The sequence below is a fragment of the Halichoeres trimaculatus genome, unplaced genomic scaffold, assembly GCF_033239565.1.
Source record: "Halichoeres trimaculatus isolate MK-OKI-2021-1 unplaced genomic scaffold, fHalTri1.1 fHalTri1_scaffold_11, whole genome shotgun sequence".
In the NCBI taxonomy this organism is placed as follows: domain Eukaryota; kingdom Metazoa; phylum Chordata; class Actinopteri; order Labriformes; family Labridae; genus Halichoeres; species Halichoeres trimaculatus.
In genome coordinates, this window is record NW_027437189.1 from 13,146,250 (window position 1) to 13,166,164 (window position 19,915).

General features: G+C 39.6%; 2 protein-coding genes across 3 annotated transcripts in view; one reads left to right on the forward strand and one right to left on the reverse strand.

Moving 5' to 3' along the window:
- The window catches only part of pacsin1a (protein kinase C and casein kinase substrate in neurons 1a), a 40,833-nt gene extending 27,634 nt beyond the window's left edge, over positions 1 to 13,199 (reverse strand). The window contains exons 1-2 of one of the 2 annotated variants that reach the window (XM_074681558.1): positions 13,042 to 13,199; positions 4,909 to 4,980 (exon numbers count right to left, since the gene is read on the reverse strand). The gene's annotated coding sequence lies outside the window, so the exon portion shown is untranslated. Of the gene's footprint in view, positions 1 to 4,908; positions 4,981 to 12,839; positions 12,983 to 13,041 lie in introns of those variants that run through there. The other variant, XM_074681559.1, reaches the window with a different exon arrangement.
- A 2,848-nt stretch (positions 13,200 to 16,047) lies between these two features.
- smim29 (small integral membrane protein 29) lies at positions 16,048 to 19,915 on the forward strand. The gene is made up of 5 exons (XM_074681550.1): positions 16,048 to 16,143; positions 16,604 to 16,893; positions 17,000 to 17,025; positions 17,124 to 17,229; positions 18,570 to 19,915. The coding sequence occupies exons 2-5, from the start codon at positions 16,783 to 16,785 to the stop codon at positions 18,636 to 18,638; spliced, it is 312 nt and encodes a 103-aa protein (XP_074537651.1). The 5' UTR covers positions 16,048 to 16,143; positions 16,604 to 16,782; the 3' UTR covers positions 18,639 to 19,915.

Genomic DNA, 19,915 nt, shown 5'->3' on the forward strand with positions numbered 1-19,915 from the left:
ATGCTGTATTATGCTCACACACACGTTGGAGGGATTAGCATTTATTTAAAATTATCCACAATTTAAAGAGATTGTTAAAACCAAAACAAGTGATTTCTTAATGTTGTTTCTCAGTTTCCCTGTCCAGATTGACAAGGATTACACTTTCCCCTTTCACCACACCAGCCACCAACATTTAGCAGTGAGAAAAGCACTTCAGCACAGGCTAAGCTGTTTGTATTAATGTGCTGTTCAACCATAGACTGTAGAATTTATTATAGATTGATAGGACATTGATAGGACGATGAAGATTTGCTAACATTACGCATTACAGACATGTCTTTGAACACCAGGCTGTGAGAAGCGCTAAATATGGCCAGATACTAAACTAGGGAACAAACTGAGTTAACACAATTTGCTTGTTGTCACGTTTTAAAAAATAGAACTAACCACATTTATGTCCTTTTGTTTGCAGTCCTTTTGTTTGCTTCAAAACATACACGCGACTTGGTGAAAGTCATGTCCTCAGAACAGTGGGTGCTAGTGTTCATGGGAAATGGAGTCTTCATCCCCTGACTTTTCTGGATAGCCTTCGTGGCATCTTTAAATGAAGATGGAGACTGCAAGCCAACAGGCTGCTGGCAATCCTTTTTCCGGTTTCCCTATTTGCTCCTCATCAAAACTGCTTTTGTGCATGGTCAAAAAAGGGGGCCAGAAGCACACACCACAACAGACTAGTGTGAAACACATTAAATGAGAGTAATGTTGAGTTTAGCTTTTCTGACTCATGGAAGCTGCTGGACCTGACTCTCCTTCAGGAGAATGAGCATCAAACAACTTTTCCATTCTCATGGCCCTGGGCTGATGATGACCAATATATATCAACACCAGACAAGTTGATGCTTTCAGAGTTTTTCCCCTTTTTTGCTTTTCAAACAGATAGTTCTACTGCATCATTAATTCACCACTGAAGTGCTTGTAGACAGTTACAATATGCCTTCAGCATTGGATAGTGTTTCAAGACTTTTGGGTCACCAAATTTTGGCATTGACCAGCACAAACCAGCATAGACCAGTATGGACCAGCTTAAATCAGCATAGACCAGTAAGGACCAGCTTAAATCAGCATAGACCTGTAAAGACAGGCATAAACCAGCATAGATCAGTACAGACCAGCATAAATCAACAACACAGCAGCTGATCGCTTCAAGGATTACACATTCACTCTTCATCTGACCAGTACACAGCAGCATCAGTGAAGCGGCTGTGGCTCAGTGGTAGAGTTGGCTGTCTCCCAATCAGGGTCGAAGGTTCAATCCTAGGTCCTGCTGTTCAAATGCCAAAGTGTCCTTGGGCAAGACACCTAACCCCAGACTGCCCCCGGTGGCTGTGCTATCAGTGTGTCAATGGGATTAATTAAAACTGCTGGACTTGAGAAAGTGCTATAAAACACTGTCACTTCAACCATCAGCTGAAACCATCAAGGATCGTATTTTCCTCTGTATCTGCACACAGTCTGCTCCTATATTGTCCAGTAACATAAAGGCAAGATGACATAAACAATATGACGGCAATGGAAAACCACAGCATCTCCAAAGAGAGTCTTAAAGAATTTAAAAATAATGTCTGTCCAAAATGTCAGTTTTAAGGTTCATTTTGAAGTTTGAGAGGTGGCCAGTCACATTTTACTGCTATTAGCACCCTTTGTGGCCACCTCAATCTACCCCTGGCTGGCAATGGTGTCACACCTAAAATGCAGTCAAGACTGATGGCAACACAGTTAACTTTGAAGAAAATTGGCTGACTCAAAGAATGCAGAAGAAGAAAGAAGAGTCACAAAATGATTTTTACTATTCATCCTCAGGAGAACATGAGTCTATGTAAGCAGGTAATCTGCTCAATACTCCAGTAGTATTACCAAAAGTCAAACTCATATTGGTGATCTGAGAAAATCCTGGGGCTAGCATAGTTAATCCTCTAGGTAACAGAATGCACAATCCAGTCAACATCTATCTAAAAGTACCATCCACACAGTCAGAACACCAGCAAGCCTACATGTGCCTATGAAAGCAAAATGTTCCTTGTATACTACCAATCGCCAAAGCTGGAGACAACACACCACTGTAAAAAATAATAAAATGATTTGCTGTAAAAGGTTAACGCACTGATCATCACAGGTTTAATATAATGACTACAAGAAACAGAGAAGATCACAAGCAACAACTACAGTTTGAGCAGAGATACGTCAACTGAATGACCAGACTATAATCATCTTACATTCCTATTTATACCCTCCTCTAATACCCAGAAGCCATTTAGGTAGAGTAACCGACTGATTACACTTGGACTCGTAACTGGACCACGGACTTATTAACACTGAAAGTCAGCTCACACGAAACAACCAGTAACACAAAACCCAGGTCTTAAAAGATAAGAAAAGAAAAGGAGAGCATCAAAAATATCCTTTTCATTTTTAAACATATCATACTTCAGATTGGCAGATACAGCACATGTTGTGTTGATTTGAAGCAGTGTTCCTAACAGAAGCCAGTTTGGCTTGGAGAGTGATGGATGGATGAATCTACCTAATCGCGAGCCAAACCAGCGCCGGTGGTTGTTAAATAAAGATGGAGGGAAATAAATACGTGTGGTGTAAATGTTTCCATGTAAACACTCAGACTAGGAAGCCATCCCTGCTGGCAAAAGGAGGAAGCAGTGAACAACTGACTGTGTGACTTTAAGATCTGAACATGACAACCTTAGTTTCTGGATTTTCACAAGCCATGGAGCGCAGAAAGACAGAGCGCAGCACAGTGAGAATTTAAAGATGTGGTCAGTTTTATTTAACTGCTTGTTCTTTGAAGCTGCTGTGAGGAAATTTCTATTTGTGTTTATCTTGGTGACCCCTACGGACAAGGCGGTACACAGTATTTCTATGCTGACTTTACCTCTCACATGGGAAATCAATGTCTGATGAAAAAAATCTCTTCACCCCTCATTTCAACTGTCCATCTTTTTGCTCACTGTGAAACTTTGCCATGACACAGCTTCATCCAGTGGTGGTACATTTTAAGAGTTCATTTGGGGTGTGAACACTCAGCCAACATATCTGTAAAATGATATCTCCTTTGCTTGTCAGCTTTGCTCTAAAATTGCAGTGCCAGGGCTGTGGCTCTGACTACTTCCATGATGCCATAATGCTCTACTACCCAGATATAAACAAGTGCAACAATGAGCTATGGCATCTCATGGTGTGTTGCTTTTGTTGCCATAAAGTAGAAGTTATATTTGGCAGTATGGCTCTATTTTGGGAGCTCCCTGCCCTTCCAGGTGCCTGCATGGAATGCCGAAGCCTGAGGATGGGAGAGCACACCAACCTGAACAAATGCTGTGTCTGGACAGAACGGCAGAAAACAGTGTGGACTTTCAACTGCAAGGACAACCAAAAGCTGATGGTGCTAGCTTTGCTAATTGCATCAACACTCTTAAAATTAATATGACATCTCCTACCCAAAGACTTGGTAACTCTGTGTTTAGCCATGTTTCTTGATGTCTAGGGAGGTCATAAATATTCTTCTGTATTCATTGTATTCTGTTTTATACGAAGCAAAAGAGCTCCCTGATGTTGTTATATTTTATGTAAAGATTATCATAACTGTAGAATATTATCACCTCAGAGCCTGGCTTCTTGGCTTATGACTTTCCCTTTTAACAATCATGACTCAGTGGAAATATTTCTGAAAGCAAACTCAGCTCTATCTCGCACACTAAAGGAGATCTCTTTCCAGTGCTTCAAAAAAGCTTACGTGGAACCTGAAAATCTTTTCCTAATTTGAACATCATGAATACTTCAGACTTGCCACCTTTGAGACCAAGTTGCTTCACTAGAAAAAAAAGTACACATTCACATTTTTTCCTTGTGAGTTGTGACGCTTGCAAATGAATATATGTGCCGGAGAGTTGGAAAAAGTGCCAAAGGAGGAAATAACTTTTTTGACACCAGGGTAAGGCGTTGACACTATGCTAACCACAGCATTCCCAGAAACTGACAATGATTTTTATTGCTCCAAATGGATGCAGGACCTTTGCAGTACGCATCCAGGCATTAGTGTTCATATGCCATCATTTGTTGCAGCTAATGTGCTGAATTTTGTTAGGTAAATGCATGAAATCCTATTTAAAAAAAAATCTTCTCTTTTGAAGTCATACCCTTTGATCATACTTTGCTCACCTACAGTACAAACAAACAAGCTGTTGTCCTCACCCGAGTCTCTTCTCCTAACCCAAACAGAATAGGATCCCTGGAGAAGCTGCACCTAAACTGGGCCATCATGTTCTGAGGATGAGCTCTCCTGAATACACAAACACCAGTCTGTGCTCATCAAACAGCTGCTTACCTCTCCGCAGCACGCCTCTATTAGAATGTGCACGAGACAAAGAGATCACACAAGGAAATCAATAATCACTCCTGAGACATTATACACCCCGGTGAGATGACGACTTGAGTCAGAGAGGCAATAAAAGAAAATGTCCCCTCCAAAACAGATAAGTTATTACAAGAATATAAAAATTAGGGAGTGTTACTGAAACACAACTCTACATTATTGTAATCCTGCACATTGTATGAAACATGCAGGGTAAACTCAAGCAAAGAGTGGACCACATGAAAGATATTTGCATACAAAAGCCAAATAAAAAAACAAAATGACCTTCCTGTCCTCGGGTTAGCTTATTGGCAGACCGGAACACCCTCATGAAATATTAACAGCATTGACTGAGAGCTATTAATTACCAAAAGTGGTGTGTTTAGCATAATAAATTATACAAAGATCTCTAAAAGGAGTCAGTGTCAAAGACTGTAATGGTCTCTTAGGTAAACTAGCATCAAGCAAACAGCAGCGTTAAGATTGCACATAGGAGCACAACTCACCTTCTCCACCAATGGGAGGTCAGGTTTCCATAAACCTTAGAGAGAAGCTGTTGGTCCCCTGCAGGAGATCACCTGTGGAGAGGAAAAATACAGTGTGTTAGGGCCAGAGCTTTGAGCATCCAGAAAGAGTCAGTGCAGCTTAATTGCTCCTAATGGGAATATAAATGAATATCAGGCTGACATTTTGAAAAATTTGTCAAACACTAATTATTTTTTCACAGAGGCAAAGATATTAAGAGATTAGCTGAATTAAATTTTGACGAATTACAACTAGAAAAGAAAGATGAGTAAACTCTGTGATGATGTGGGAAGATCTCATTTGTATAACTGCACATGAATTAATAAAAAGCAGTTTTACATGATTTATATCTCTCAAATGAGGTGAAAAGAAAAACGATCTCAATGTGATTTTGAAAAGTAAAACACTTCTAATACCAACGTTACATGAAACACGATGCAAGCAGGCATCCCACTCCGGGCACAGAATTCAACACACGCTCACCCACACCAAAAAAAAAACAAACCCTTTAAACAGTAATGTTGCTGGAATAAGAAAAAGATCTGATCATTGCAATACAATGGCATAAGAAGCTTTGAATTCCACCTCAAGTGCATATGATTAAATACAAAATGCCTATACTTTCCCCAAAAACATGGGACTATTATGACCCTGTATTTGCCTCTTTACCAAACAGCAAACTCTGGTGTTGAAAGATCTAGTCGGGGCAGAAATTTACACTTCCTTGAGAGTCCAGGAGACCCTGTTAAAGCCCAGTTAGAGTAAAAATGCTTGTTTAGTTGTTTATACACACTGCTCAGGGGATGATTTCTTTTTCCTGTTATTATCAAAACAAGAGATGAAAGCTAAGAGTTTGACACAGAATTGCATAATTAGGGCCATGTTTGAGTTGACAGACAGGTGGGCATATTGCAGCTGCTTGCTAGGGGGATAAAGCCTGTCTTACTTTAACATCTTCACTTATTTCTAAAGATAGATTCGGTCAGCAGTTCGAATATGGCATGGCTTTAACCTTTGGACTTTATTAATGGAAAAAAAAACTTTATGACTGATTCACATTTTGTACATTAACTGTTTGACTTTTTGCTCAAATTCATTCTGTAATGTATTTGTATTTATTGGTCATGGACACGAAACTTTTTGTGGCTTCAGCGATATTTTTACTATTTTTTCTCCTGTGTTTGTCTGGAGATCTTACATGTAACCATGGCCACATTGTTTACATGTGAACTCAGCTGTTAGCAGTCTGTAGCATGTCAGTGCTAACTGGTGCGACGAGGAGGACGTGCTGGTTCTCAGGTGTGAGCGAAGAAGTGACGACATCGACCTGTCCTTCCATCCATCGTTATTGGGAACATAAGATCTATAAGATGGACGAGCTAGCTCTGCTAACCCAGCAACAGAGGGAATACCAGAGAGCAGAGTAGCATCATACTATTCACAGACATGGCTAACGGAGCTAACATCAGACACCAACGCCATGTTTGAAGAGCTTCACCTGCTGTGAGCAGAAAGGATACAGGAGACAAAGATGGAGCATGACTGGAGAAGCTCAGTCCTGGACCCTGTGGAGGTGGAGGCTGGCTGAGCTGGAGAATGATGGACAAGCTGTCAGCATCTATTTTCTTATGGATCTTTTGGCACTTTCTTACTTTTGTTTTCTTGATTGCTGCTGTGACTTCAATTTGGTTGTACTTGTTACAATGAAAATAAAGTTCTATTCTAATCTATTCTATTCTATTCTATTCTAATATGGCGGTACTGTCAGCTGATGTCCACATACTGTGACCTAGACTTGTTAGAAAAATCATGAAGATTCTTTTAGTATCTAACTCAGGATAAACCAATCCAATCCAGGTATCCAGTATCGGTCAGACACAGTCTCAAACAGTTAGATTAGGTATTGGTGACAAAGGTTTGATGCATGGGGCAGATCTATTCAACTCAGATCAATGCTCCTCAGTGTTTGCAACAACAATCATGTGCATGTACTGTCAATAACAGTGGCAGGCCTGTGTGTTCCTGCCAAGCAGAGCTAAAATATCATGAAGGAAAACAACTACAGTTGCAAATCTGTTTTGTTTAAAACACTGACAGCAAATTGTGCCACGTGGAAGTTTAATTCCTCACTCATCCACTGTTTAGGTTTACAGTTAAACTGTAATCCCTATTAGGATTGGAGATTTTCTCACCACACATTGATAATCCCGTAAAACAATCACAATACTGTCAATTTAAATATTTTATAATTTCATTTTAGTTTAAGTTAGCCACGCCTGAAGTTAGAACAAAAAAACATAATTCTCAGTCTTATCTACATATTAAGGAATAGGGAATGTCAACTTTGTATCGGAATCGGATTGGATCAGTATCACTAATCCAAGGTGGATTGGTGTGTCCCGATATTCAACACTTAAGAACAAGTCAGGTTCATTTACTTCAGGGTTATTAACTTATTAGCATTTAACCTGGATCAAAAAGACCTGTAACACTGAGCCCGAATTTCTTAACTGAAATCTCATAAACACACAATAATCCAAAAATCCACTTCACAACTCCATCTGAGGAGCTCCTGGATGCAGCATGAGATTACATCCATGTTTAATACACCCTATGTGCTTCATCTAAAACAGAAAGAAACTGAGTTTAAATCAGTCTCTTCCATCTTTTTATCTACAACATGAGACAGATCAATAAAGAGGATGTAAAAAATAACTGCAGCTTATTAGGATCATTTATTAGGCACAAACATTAAGGTGTTACAACTCCCAGTGCTGCTTTCTTTCTCTTCTATAAAACTGCAAGCTCTCTATCTCCACATGATAGACTGAATCTGATACTCATTATCCTGGGAAAATATTGATCACAGAGAAAAAGCAAACAGCTCTCGTTGGAACATCATGCTCTTATGATCAATCAGCCATCTTGTCTTCTCTAAAGCACCAACTTATCCACACCAGAATGTCAATGAGCCAATAATGACTTGAATTCAGCTCAGTGTGACGTGACTGACATGACTTCATCAGCTGCTGTTTTGAGTCACACTGTGTATGTCATGTGACTGAATCTGTCTGCATGTGCAGGCTGAAGCAAATGTGTGTGCCCGGATGTTCTCCCACACTTTATGAACAAGATATGCAGCTCAGATAACACATGGATTGACTGAGCTTTGAATCAGCCCACCTATCAAATGAAGGAAGCTGAGACGTGGGCTAATGCTGAGTCATGGTCACATTATGCCACCAGTGCTTTTAATCAGACCATTTTTTAATGCTGGAGGAAGCGGCTACCAACAGAGCTCTTATGTAGGAACCCCAGCGTGGGTTTCTCAAATCTTTTAACAGCTTGTTGCAGAAACTTATCAATCAATAGAAATATTAATGATCTGGATAATTTCCCAAAGGAAAAACATTGCAGTAAGTAATCAGATTCTACTTCTTTAACGTGAGTGGTTGGAATTTTCTTCACAATGTAGATACAAATATAGAATATCTGTGTGTTTAAGGCTAGTGGATGTACGAAAACAACCAACCTGCAAGGTTTAAATGGACATTGTTGATACATGTCGTCAACTTGATGGACCTAAAAATGTACTGTTTGAAAAAGAGCTGATTTCAGCTGATTTTGATCCACATTGAGCGCCTTCGCTACCCAGTTAAGAAGACACCATGACGTTATCTGTCTCCTTCACTCCATGTCTGAGCATGTCCATGAGGAAGACACCCTCTAGTGTTCAAACCAATGATGACCTCAAGCTCCAACATTCAACCATCATCAAAGACACAATGAGTTTTGCTCTGATGTTTGACTGTTCAGCTCTGTACTGATTGAAAACTCTCACACAACACCGCTGTTATGCATGCTTCAGGTTCAATTTAATTCTAAATGATTTAGTGTTCAGCCACCGCAGCTACATGATGATTATGAGGCATGATGCACTGACACCAGATAACACAGACCATTGTCACACCATCCAAAGAGAAAGTAACACACTTGTGTGAGTCAAAACGGAGACGCATTATCCATCTCTACGCCCCTTCTCTCGTGAAACTTGTTTGAAATCTAATATCAGTGCCATCCTGACTCTTTTTCTGTTTGATACACATGGAAAAACTCACCCTGAGCTACCAAATGAGATTCTTTCAGTTCTGTCAAAGGCACCAAAGATGCTTCTGAGCATTTCTAATATCATAAATCTTCCACCAGGGATTGAGTCCCCCCTCGTGTGTGTGTGCCTATGTGTGTGCCCATGTGTGTGTTCGCCTCCGCACACAGAGAAATGAGACACTCCGGCTGCCCTTCAGACTCTCTGTTCTTACATTGCCTTCTTTTTCACACCTTGTCAGACACCACTATCTCCCTCTTCAACCACAGGAGCAGCAGCTGTTAACCCGTTCGTCAACAAACACATTAAAAAAGGGGACAAAAAAACACACACACCCCGCTGTTTCACACATTATCCGCCCCTCTTCACGTGTGACGTTTCGGGGCTGTCAACAAACACCAAAGACTGACAACGTAACACAACAGAGATAAAGGTCAGGAGTAAACAGAGCTTTCCTACATGTGGGATGTACTGGAGGTGAATAAGGATAAGATTCGTCTGGATTAGCTGGTAACTGTCTAAAAGAGGATTGCAGATATCAATACCCTGCTGCAGATTCTACATTAGTCCCCATATCATCTTGATACTTGCTAATAAAACAGAAAACTCACAAAATGTTTTTTAATCCCATCTTTTTGTGATGTGCAGGAATCAGTTTTGTGGTCTCACATCATGATAAACCTTAAAACTTAGAAAAGAATTGAAAACTGATCCTAACAAATAAAAATTGGCTTTTAATGCGACTGCAGCACTTGACAGATTTAGGCTACCGTACCTGTTTTACATTTCTAACTTCAAAAAGCAGCTAAAATAAACCAAATGACAGGTATAAGGACTGCAGTACACCCAACCAATCCCACGCTCCTGATAATCCTTTATCAGTAAATATTCACATGGCCAGAAAGAACCCAACATTGAAGAGGATTATAAACCATTTAACAAACTGCCAAAGACTATTCCTTTTTTCACCTCGAGGTCAAACAATTGCCTCCCTGTGGTAGACAGATTCATCTCACCACCACCGTTTTCTATTTGTGGTGAAAGATAACCACAGATCAAGCCAGTGGTTGCTTGACTGCAAATTAAATTCCTCAGCAGGGAGATGCCGCCTCGCTACAATCAACAACAAAACAAACCGAGCGTGGACACACACCGCAGACACAGAGTGAGAGTACTACAGGAAAGCGAGAGAAGACTTCCTTGTGGCTTTAGAGATAATCACAGAGCCTTAAAACGGAGATGGAGAGTAGTTTGTGACTCAATTAATAGTGCTACGTCTCTCAAGGACACAGGAGGGCTAATAGTACACACTGATTGAAGTAAAAGCACATGCAGAGGAGAAATTCTGTACTGAGACTAAAATAAACATGTCTTCAGTAATGACTCTGAAGGCGACTGACATACTTCTCTACAGAGTCAGAAACAAGAAAGTAAAACTTCCACAGATTTAAATACAGTCAATACATGAACAAAAGATATACTTTATATCATATATACCCAAGTAAAGAGATTATTTTATCTATGATCATTATACTTGACCATTTCTAATCCTTTGGTGTCACATGGAGGGGGGATTTGGGGCCCTATGCAAAAAATAACCCTTTTAGGCAAATAACTACCACAAATGTGCTAATACACTGTTTCCATGAAGTTGGAATAAAATATTTTCAACCCTTGTCATATTCCTATTGTGACGATGTGATTTATTCTTTATAGATAAAGTGTATTTATTCTAAATGTTTATGGTCAGTAGCTCCCGAAACCATCACAGTGAAAATAACAGGGTAACTAACCTTTTTAAATCACAATAATTTCATAGGAAAAGGTAGAAAATATTTCATTCTGACTTTATGAGCAACAGAGTATTATAAGGGGCCCCCTGTTGTTTGAAGGCCTGTACAGCCATCTCATCTTCTTCCTCATGGGACAACTCTGCCTTTTAGTGTGAATGGATGCACTGACTTCCAGCTTTGGATGCCTCTGAGATGAGGGTCCAAAAGGTCTGAAAGTTCATAGGATATTCTAGGTAATTGTGCAAACTAAAAACATATTTGTTGCATTACAGTTTTTCTCCTTAGGTTTGGCTCAGTTGCCAAGTAGTTTGGGGGTTTGTCCATGTTATTTTGAGAAATTAATTTCTGTTTCAATAAATAAGCCAAACCAATAGAGAAAAAAATGTAACTTAGTTCTTTGATATTACTTTGCTTGTTTTTTTTTTGTTTTTTTTGCCGTAAACGAAACAGCTAACATTGTATAATCTTTGCACATATTAAAATAAATAAATATAAATAGGATTTGGATCCTAAAAATCAGGATCCTTGAACCAGGTAGTCAGTTTATACCTGCGGCCCTGAGGGAATTTTCTTCCCAAGTATCCTATTCTACCCACCGTTTAATCATTCAGTAAAGGCACAGCCTGGCATATTAATCGATAAATTGTCAAATATAAAACATAGACACATTTTCTTTACTTATTTAAGCCAATAACTTACAATCAAAAACACATCTTGAACTTGCAATACAAACTTGGATAGATAGATAGATAGATAGATAGATAGATAGATAGATAGATAGATAGATAGATAGATAGATAGATAGATAGATAGATAGATAGATAGATAGATAGATTTCCTGGTGGTGTAGGGTGAAGAGTCCTCTAATGAATAGCATGCTCCCTTAAATCCCCCTTCCTCATTGAAATTGAATTGCCACCACTGACAGTATCATCATCATCATCATCATCACCATCATCATCACCATCACCTCCTCTCTGCAGCCTCATGTCAGCTCTCTTAGGGGCACCTTGACTGCTGACAGACACGCGCTCCAGCGAACACTAAGTTCAGCACCGCGGACAGCTCCACAACACGCTGAGGCGGGCACGAGCGACCTGTCAGTCAAATGCTACGTCATCACCAAGATGAAAAGCTGCAGGGTTTGACGAAAAAACGCACACAGAAGCTCTTAAACACATCACACGGTGTCTGTGAGCGGAGCACCAGAATGTGCAGCTCTGAGCCTCAACCTGCTTCCTGCTCGGGGAAGATCTGATGAATGATTGAAAAAGCACATGCACCTAATCCCATGTAGAGAGTGGGACGCTTCTTCTCTGTGCTGGTTTGTCAGAGCAGAAAACAATGACGCTAGAGATGGCTCCTCGCTGCGCTCTGACAACCAATTACATAACGTCAGAGCTCTCATTAACATTCGCGTCCATTTCACCGAGAAATCCTCAAGAAACAGATCCCTGAGTCCTACACTGCGTCCTTTCACTCAGTTAACACAGCAAATAGATCAGGTACAGGCGATTAAGACACATTTGATCGACGTATTGCACATCCCTGCTCTTGTTTACTCACACAGCGCATCGAAAAGAACATAAAATGGCAATCCTCTCCCAGCCTTGACCACCATCTCAATTTACTACGCTACAAAAACTTGACATGTCAATGCTCTCTGATGTAACGCCGACTTCTTTATTCCATGTGAAGAATATTCAACCAGATACACATACATGGCAAATGCAATCAGGACATTCAGGGCAAATCGAGACAGCTGCATAGTAAAAACAACACCCTGCATCATGCTGTCATTACAACAGGAAGTGAGAACACTGGGTTGACTGTGCAAAACCAAACCAATGGAGTCTGAAAACAGCTTCTGCAGGCGAGCACAGCTTGTAATAGTAATCCAAGATGATGCAAGATGGTCAAATTCAACCTTGGCGTAAATGCAAACAGCGAGACAGCATATAAAATGACGCATGCATTATTGAAAACTGCAATATCTCCAGTATGGGGGATGAACCTGTAGTGCTTGGTCGCTCTGGCAGCAGAGAAGGGATTGGACATAATCCAGACGATGGTAAATGATGCGAGATTCCTTTATCCCCGCGTCGCCCTTTGCTGAAAGGATGCTTAGCTTCTCTTCTCAGTGCATCAGTGTGGCTTCATCAGCACCGTGCACACACACAGACTCTATCTCATGCACACAACACACACACACTTACCAAAGATGATGCTGCTGCTGCTGAGGTGCACCAATACCCAACCGTCTCTGCTGCAAATTCTTCAGTATTTCCCCTCGCAGTGACAGAAGGTGACCCTGCGTTCTCCGCGAGACTCTGCATCCACACGATCACGATGCACGCAGCGAGGGGGAGCTCCACAGCACAGGCGCGCGTCCGAGGGGGGGTGGCCCAGCAATTTCCTTTCAATGGACGACAGATATGGGCTGCAGGAAACGAGAGACCATAAGACACGACAGCAGGGCTGTTCAAACTTGTCTCCAAGCGTTTGCAACATGAGTTTATGGTGAACTGTCACATGTCACATGTGATGATGGGAGTGGGTCATTTGGTCTACATTTAATGTGTCACACAGACCTAAGTTTTGTGTAGCTAAAAAAAACAAATTGATATAAAAATGCATCAGAAAAATCCTTGTTTCAAAAATTAATATGTGTAATGTGTTAATAACTCATAGCAGGGAGAGCCCCCCAATGTGACTCCCACTTTCCGACCAATGAGAAGAAGGAATGGTGAAAAGGGGCGTCACTGCTTTTATGTCAATCACGCCCACATTGCACTTCACTGCAGGGGAGGGAGATGAGTGTTTTTGTCCTTTGGCTGCTGAACAGGCCCACTGATTCTGCATCCACTGCTCCAGGTAAACAAGGAAGGTTGTGTTTTCTACAAAAAAAAAAAAAAAAAAAATTAACATCACATATTCAGCATTTTGTAGTTAACTTCACTTAAGATGGCAACATCACACAAGTGCAGTGTATACTCAAAAATCATGTTAAAAAAGATGAGTAACCAAACAGCTTATAATGTTTCACACAACACCTTTGCAGAACAGTGAAAATGGCTTCAAGATAATATGTTTTCTATATATTTCCAAAAACAGTAAGTTTCCAGTACATCTTTATTGAATTTGTGGAAATAATCTTCGTATTCTACAGCCATGATTTTCCACCTCTCAGAGGAGCAAAGCACCCTGCCAAAGCTACTTAGCATCTAACAGAGAGAGAGTAAAAAAGAGAAGAGGTGTTTCATGAGGGAAGATGAGGTCATAGGGGGAGCAAGCTGTAACAACAAAATAGATGGATGCCAGCTTTGCTGTACTTAGGAAGTGCAATCACTTTGTGCTAATGATGTGATGAAAACAGCCAGTGAGCATTATTCCATCAGTGAGGACACTAACATGCATCACTGTTACTCTTATGTTTTCAGGGTCTTGTTTCTACTGCATCTCTAACCTGCAAGGATCCTTACCTCATAAAGATAACCCAATTCAACTTTCACCGTAAACACTGAAGCCCCCATTAGAAGTGAAACCATAGCAGGCTTCTTGCTTCATCTCCTTCAATAAATGCACCCTCAAAGCCTCCTCCTCCTCTGCTGTGGTTAAACTGTCCAGGGAAATGTATTCTTGCTAGAAGCGATTATATTGGCTGACTTTTTTTCTGTGCTTATCAGATTCTCTTTGAATTCTCAATATTAAAGAAATCTCAATCATTCTGAGTATAGAGCCTCAGGCTCTCTGATTTTGGCATCTGGTGTTTCTGGTCCTTGGTTAATACTTTACTGCACAGAAAGCCTACACTGGCAGAAAACATAAAGTTCTCAGTAAAACACAGGACCTTCAAATAAACAGCTTAAATGAATGTCTGAAATTTACATTGTCATCTAAAATAATCAGTTTTACATTGATCAGTGGCTTCATGGACACAAAGGTGTAAAGGGACATCTGGTGGCAAAAGTCTGCCAGTGCAAAAGCACCCAGGATACATGTTATGTTTTATCCTGATGATAGAGATTATGTAAGGAATATACAGAAGTCATAAACACATGAATTAAAGCTTAACCTTATTTTTTCTCCCTATAAGGTCAGTATACAGGTCAGAGTACAATGTTGTGCTTTTAGTCATTGGTTTGTTTATCTATTAAATTAAATACAATGTACACGTTTGTAATTGATTGATACAGTGTAATATAAAAGTACTTCTGATATCCTATTAGAGATATAGCCATTCTCCTACTTGCAGTTATATTAAGTCAAGTTCAAACTTATATTTGCAGTGTTTTACAAACTTCACCTGGTTAGTTTTTGGAACATTGTGTTAAATCCAACATGACTGCAGAGTCATAACAGCTCCATGTGAAAGAAACAGAAGAATCAGAGGAGTGTCATGAAGGTAATGATGGGAACTGAATCTCACACCCATATTATACTTTTTTTATACTGCTTCTCTGTGTCGTGATCATAAATATGTCTGCTTTGACTTCTTAACAATGGTAATTATTATCTGCAACAAAAGCAGCATCAAGGATAACCTGATTACACCTTGTGTCAAATCAGTCCACAGAAGCAGGTTTAAACACACCTTAGCACTGTAACAAACATGTTACTCTGGAAAAAAAGTCAAATAAGTGAATGAATAAATTAAAAAAATTGACCCACAAACCGGTAGGTTATTTTGTGTTTCAGGTTTTTGTGTAAGGTAGATTAAAAAGAAATCTAAATAGTCTTTTACAAACCTAATTCCCCAAAAGTTTCAATAATGAAAAAAAAACCCTGATAAAAACACGATTTGAAGTGTACAATTGCTTTATTTCAATGTGTAAAAAACGAAAAGCAATATTGTGTTAAAACTTCAAAGTGTGAAATTTAAGTATAAAATATGTTTTATGAACAATACCCAGCCAATATCAGGGCAGGGTCATCAAAAAACTGAAACGTTATGTACACACACACACACACACACACACACACACACACACACACACACACACACACACACACACACACACACACACAAAGCTCATTAATGTAAGGTATAAACACTTGCATGTTTTGTTGTTTTGTGTTGCATTAAATAAAATTAAGTTTGTCATTGAAAGAGTGAATCGACTCTCATTTGTAGACTTCGGTAAAAAATAGTTTCAAAGGAAATATTTTACTTGCATTTAAAATGTTCCGTTTTGCACGGTCACGGTGGTTTTATTTTGAAGGGTCCAGACCGGAAGTGTGTAGTCTATATCGTTTTTAACGGAAGACAAGTAACCCGCTGTAAAGGTTTTCCGAAAGAGAGGAGTTAACATCAGACAGTAAGTGATATTTCACTCTAAATTAATTCAGAAGACAATTCCTGTCGTAGGTCGTAAGAAATAAACGTTGACAGCTTGTTTTTGTGATATTTTGAATGATCAGTTACGGTGGTATGTACCTGCGCAGTTAACGGTACATGAAGCTTTATTTGCTCGGTCAATGAGTTCTGCAGCCTGTAGTGTTAACAGTCTCTACGTCGAGCCCTTTTCTATGTATGAATGTAAAAGCAGCAGAATTACTGTTTCTTCGAATGCTAGCCCAGTAAAGGTAGTCTGCTGTAGCAACACGAGCAGTAAATACCTGCAAACTCATTGACGGAAGCGTTTGTTAATACACGGCATTGAATGATATATCTTGTTTTTCAAAATCACCATGCTAACGGTGTATTTCTTGTTTGCCTGCTTTATTTCCACGTTTCTTTGAATGAAACTGAGCGCTTTGTATCCCGTGTTCTCTCAGACTTCTCGCTGATTAAGGGAGGGCGGTGATACCATGTGGTAGTCACATGAACGTCAAGGATGAGGCATAAACAACAAGGGGGAGCCGCTGCACAGTGTCTGCTATAGGAAGGGGGTCTGCTGCTTGTAAAGGCACTGCACATGCAGCCCCCTGTGTGCCCCCTCAACTGAACATATGCAATGAGCAACAACACCACTCAGCCCCCTGACATCTTTGATGGGAATGTGGCAGTCGGCTATGTGTTGGTGCCATTTTTCCTCATCACCATCATTGGAATAGCTGCAGCTGTGGTGAGTAGCTAGTTTGGTTTAAATCCAAATGAGAAGGTTCTGATACGTGTCAAAAATGAAACACACACTTGTGCAGTAATCATGCTCCTCCCTTTACCTGTTCCAGGTCATGTATATTCGTAAGAAGAGAAGGTGAGAGACAGTGGTTAGAGGCTCACACTTGATGTTTGCAGCTTTTGTTTAAGCTTCATGTACTAAGTATTTTACTCTCTTGTTGTTTTATCTCTCAGAGTTGACAGACTGAGGCATCAGCTGTTGCCAGTTTACACCTATGATCCTTCAGAGGAGCTGAATGAAGCTGAGCAAGAGATTTTATGGAGAGAAGAGGACACAAGGGTATGTTTCTTGCCAGTTTGCACACTGTCTTTGGGCAGCTTTCCTGCAACTGGGTCAACTTTTCATGGTGGGATTAAATAGAATTAACAAGTTAGCATTAAAAAAAGATTCAATTATAACACCCCCCTAAGGAGGATTTCATTCTCTCCAAACAGAGGTTTGAATTAAATGTGTCAGTGCATGGTTAAACTGACCATTTTTTTTAAAGGAAAGCTGCTCTTTACTTCCTTCTTTCTCACTCTAGTTTTTTCTACAGTGAGTGCGGTTGAACTGTTGTATCATTCACTCTAGAAACTCTGCAGTTCCTCAATTGTTCATTCACTTCCTTCCTCACATAAAAACACTGCTGTGAGAAGTATAGTAAAGTTAAAGTTGTGTGATTGTAGTACAAAGGTTGAGAGACACCTCATTAAATGGTTAGTGGCTTTTTTAGATGCAGAACAACACAACTGATACTTTTCTTTAACTGGAAGATTAGCCCTTCAAATGTTTCCTGATATCAGAGTTAGAGATCAGTTCAAGAAAGTTTAAAAAGTCATCTTTATTCATATAGATGGAAGATTAAGAGGTTAAACCAGAGGTACCTTATCTGTTTCTGGAGCTCATATGGTATTCCTGGTAAGACAGTTGTTCCACTTACTAAAAGCTAGGACCAAAAATGGAATAAATTAAGTTACTGGTCTTGGTTAAAACATGCACTAAGCAATGATGAACAGTAGGTGGCAGTGTTATCATGCATATGCCTATTAAGGTTTATGACAGTTGAGGAAATTGAAGAGGGAGAAAACAAAGTGGTAATATAAATTGAATTCTTGTCATATAAATGATATATCTACCTAAATAACAATCATCGTTCCATCATAACCTTTTCTGGATTTTTCTTTCTCCACCATTTTAATTAGGTTTTATGTTTCATTCGTTCTACAATGAGGAGAGTGATATGATCATAGATTCTAAAGCTCAAAGAGTGAAAAGTTAATAATTTCTTTTTCACTGAGCATGAATAACAAAGACAGGTACTTGTGTAGAAAGTACCTGTGTGGGGAGCTAAAAATAAAGAATTTCCCCAGACACTGGCAAAGCCCAGGAGAGATGTTACTGTTTTTCGAAATGAGTGACTGGCAGAAGTTTTAAGTGCAGAGCTCTTACCATTATCATATAAAACAACAAAAAATGTCTTGGTTAAATATTGTTAAAGATTTGTCAAAATTTCTTCTTCTTAAATGAAGCTTATATGACATGACTGTGAAATAAAAAAACAGTTTGACATACTCATTTGATTTTTCTGTTTCAGAATAGATGTGCTAGATTTAATTGCTAATTTAATTTTATGTCTCCAGGTTGTGCAAAACTGGGCTAGAAGTTATCAACAGCGACGCCCTCTTCTGACCAAAGATGTCAGCGCATGAAGCCAGCAAGCCACAGCATCAGACATTTTCACAGTAGAGATCAGTTATGCACAACACTGTCTTTTTTATGCTAAAACTCTCCTTGAACAGTTTGCATCATTTTCCATTACATGTGCAGACAGTGACTGTTAATTTGTATGGTTCTGATGCCAAATCTGTTTGCTTAACAGATAAAATATCCTCAGTGTATTTATTTTGAAATTATTTATTCAGTTTTTCTACCAAGATATCCAGTGGCAAGACTCAGAATAAAGAGATGAACTTTCTGTATGGACAGATGCAGGTTCTTGTGGGTCCACATGTACACTGGTGTTGTGAGTAACAACCAGCTGGTGATTTTGTTGCACCAATCTGCAGCAGGCACTTGTACCTTCTTGGACTTAAGGGTATAGAATGTGACTGCACTTCTAAAAAATCTTCACATCTGCTGTGTGAGTTTGTTGCTGTGTGCATTATAAGTGACTGTGGCATGGACAGAACTAGCCATTAAAGTGAAGGTGTGGTGATAAAGTTTCATTTTGAGACTCAAGTTTGAACTTTTGGTTTTAATTTCCTTTCAGAGTCTAACAAGCTCCGCCACAAGCCAGATCTCTTTGTGGTTTTGCCAAATCCTGTGACTCTCATCTATGGCATGAAGAGTCAGATATGGAAGTAAATAACACCACACTCCTCTCATCCTCAGAATGAGTCGTGACTCGTGCCCAAAAAATGTCCTGTCTACAAGGCATGGCACCAGCAGATTTACCTCCAGCCTGAGAGGAATTCCATAGGTCTGACTGTATCAAGCACTCAGGAAACATTGCTTTTTTTGGTTCTACATGAATTGTAACCTTCCTAAACCTTAGTTTGCCTTGCAAGTGGGAATGTGAGTGAATTATAGTAGAACTGTTCTCAGAGTGGATCATAAATTGGTTGTGAAAATGCATTTATTAATGGGTGGTTGAGGCCTAAACTTGAAGTCAAGCTTTTAACAGCATCCATTTAGAATGTGAAAATATCTTTTAAGTACATGCTATCGTTCTTAGAATCCACTGTAAAGTGCCGAAGCACTGTATCATCTGAGTCATAAATTGGGATCATCACCTTTAAAACTGGAAGAATCCAGTCTTATGCGACGGGTGCACTGGTAGTCGGCATGAAAAGCTCTGACTTCGAGTCTCACTTCAAAAAGTCAAAGAACTACTGATGAGATGTGAGTTTAGCAGCACTGATTCTTCTTTGGATTGAGTTTGTATTGATGAAAACATCAGACATGTTAATAAAGCAATGGAACTTTG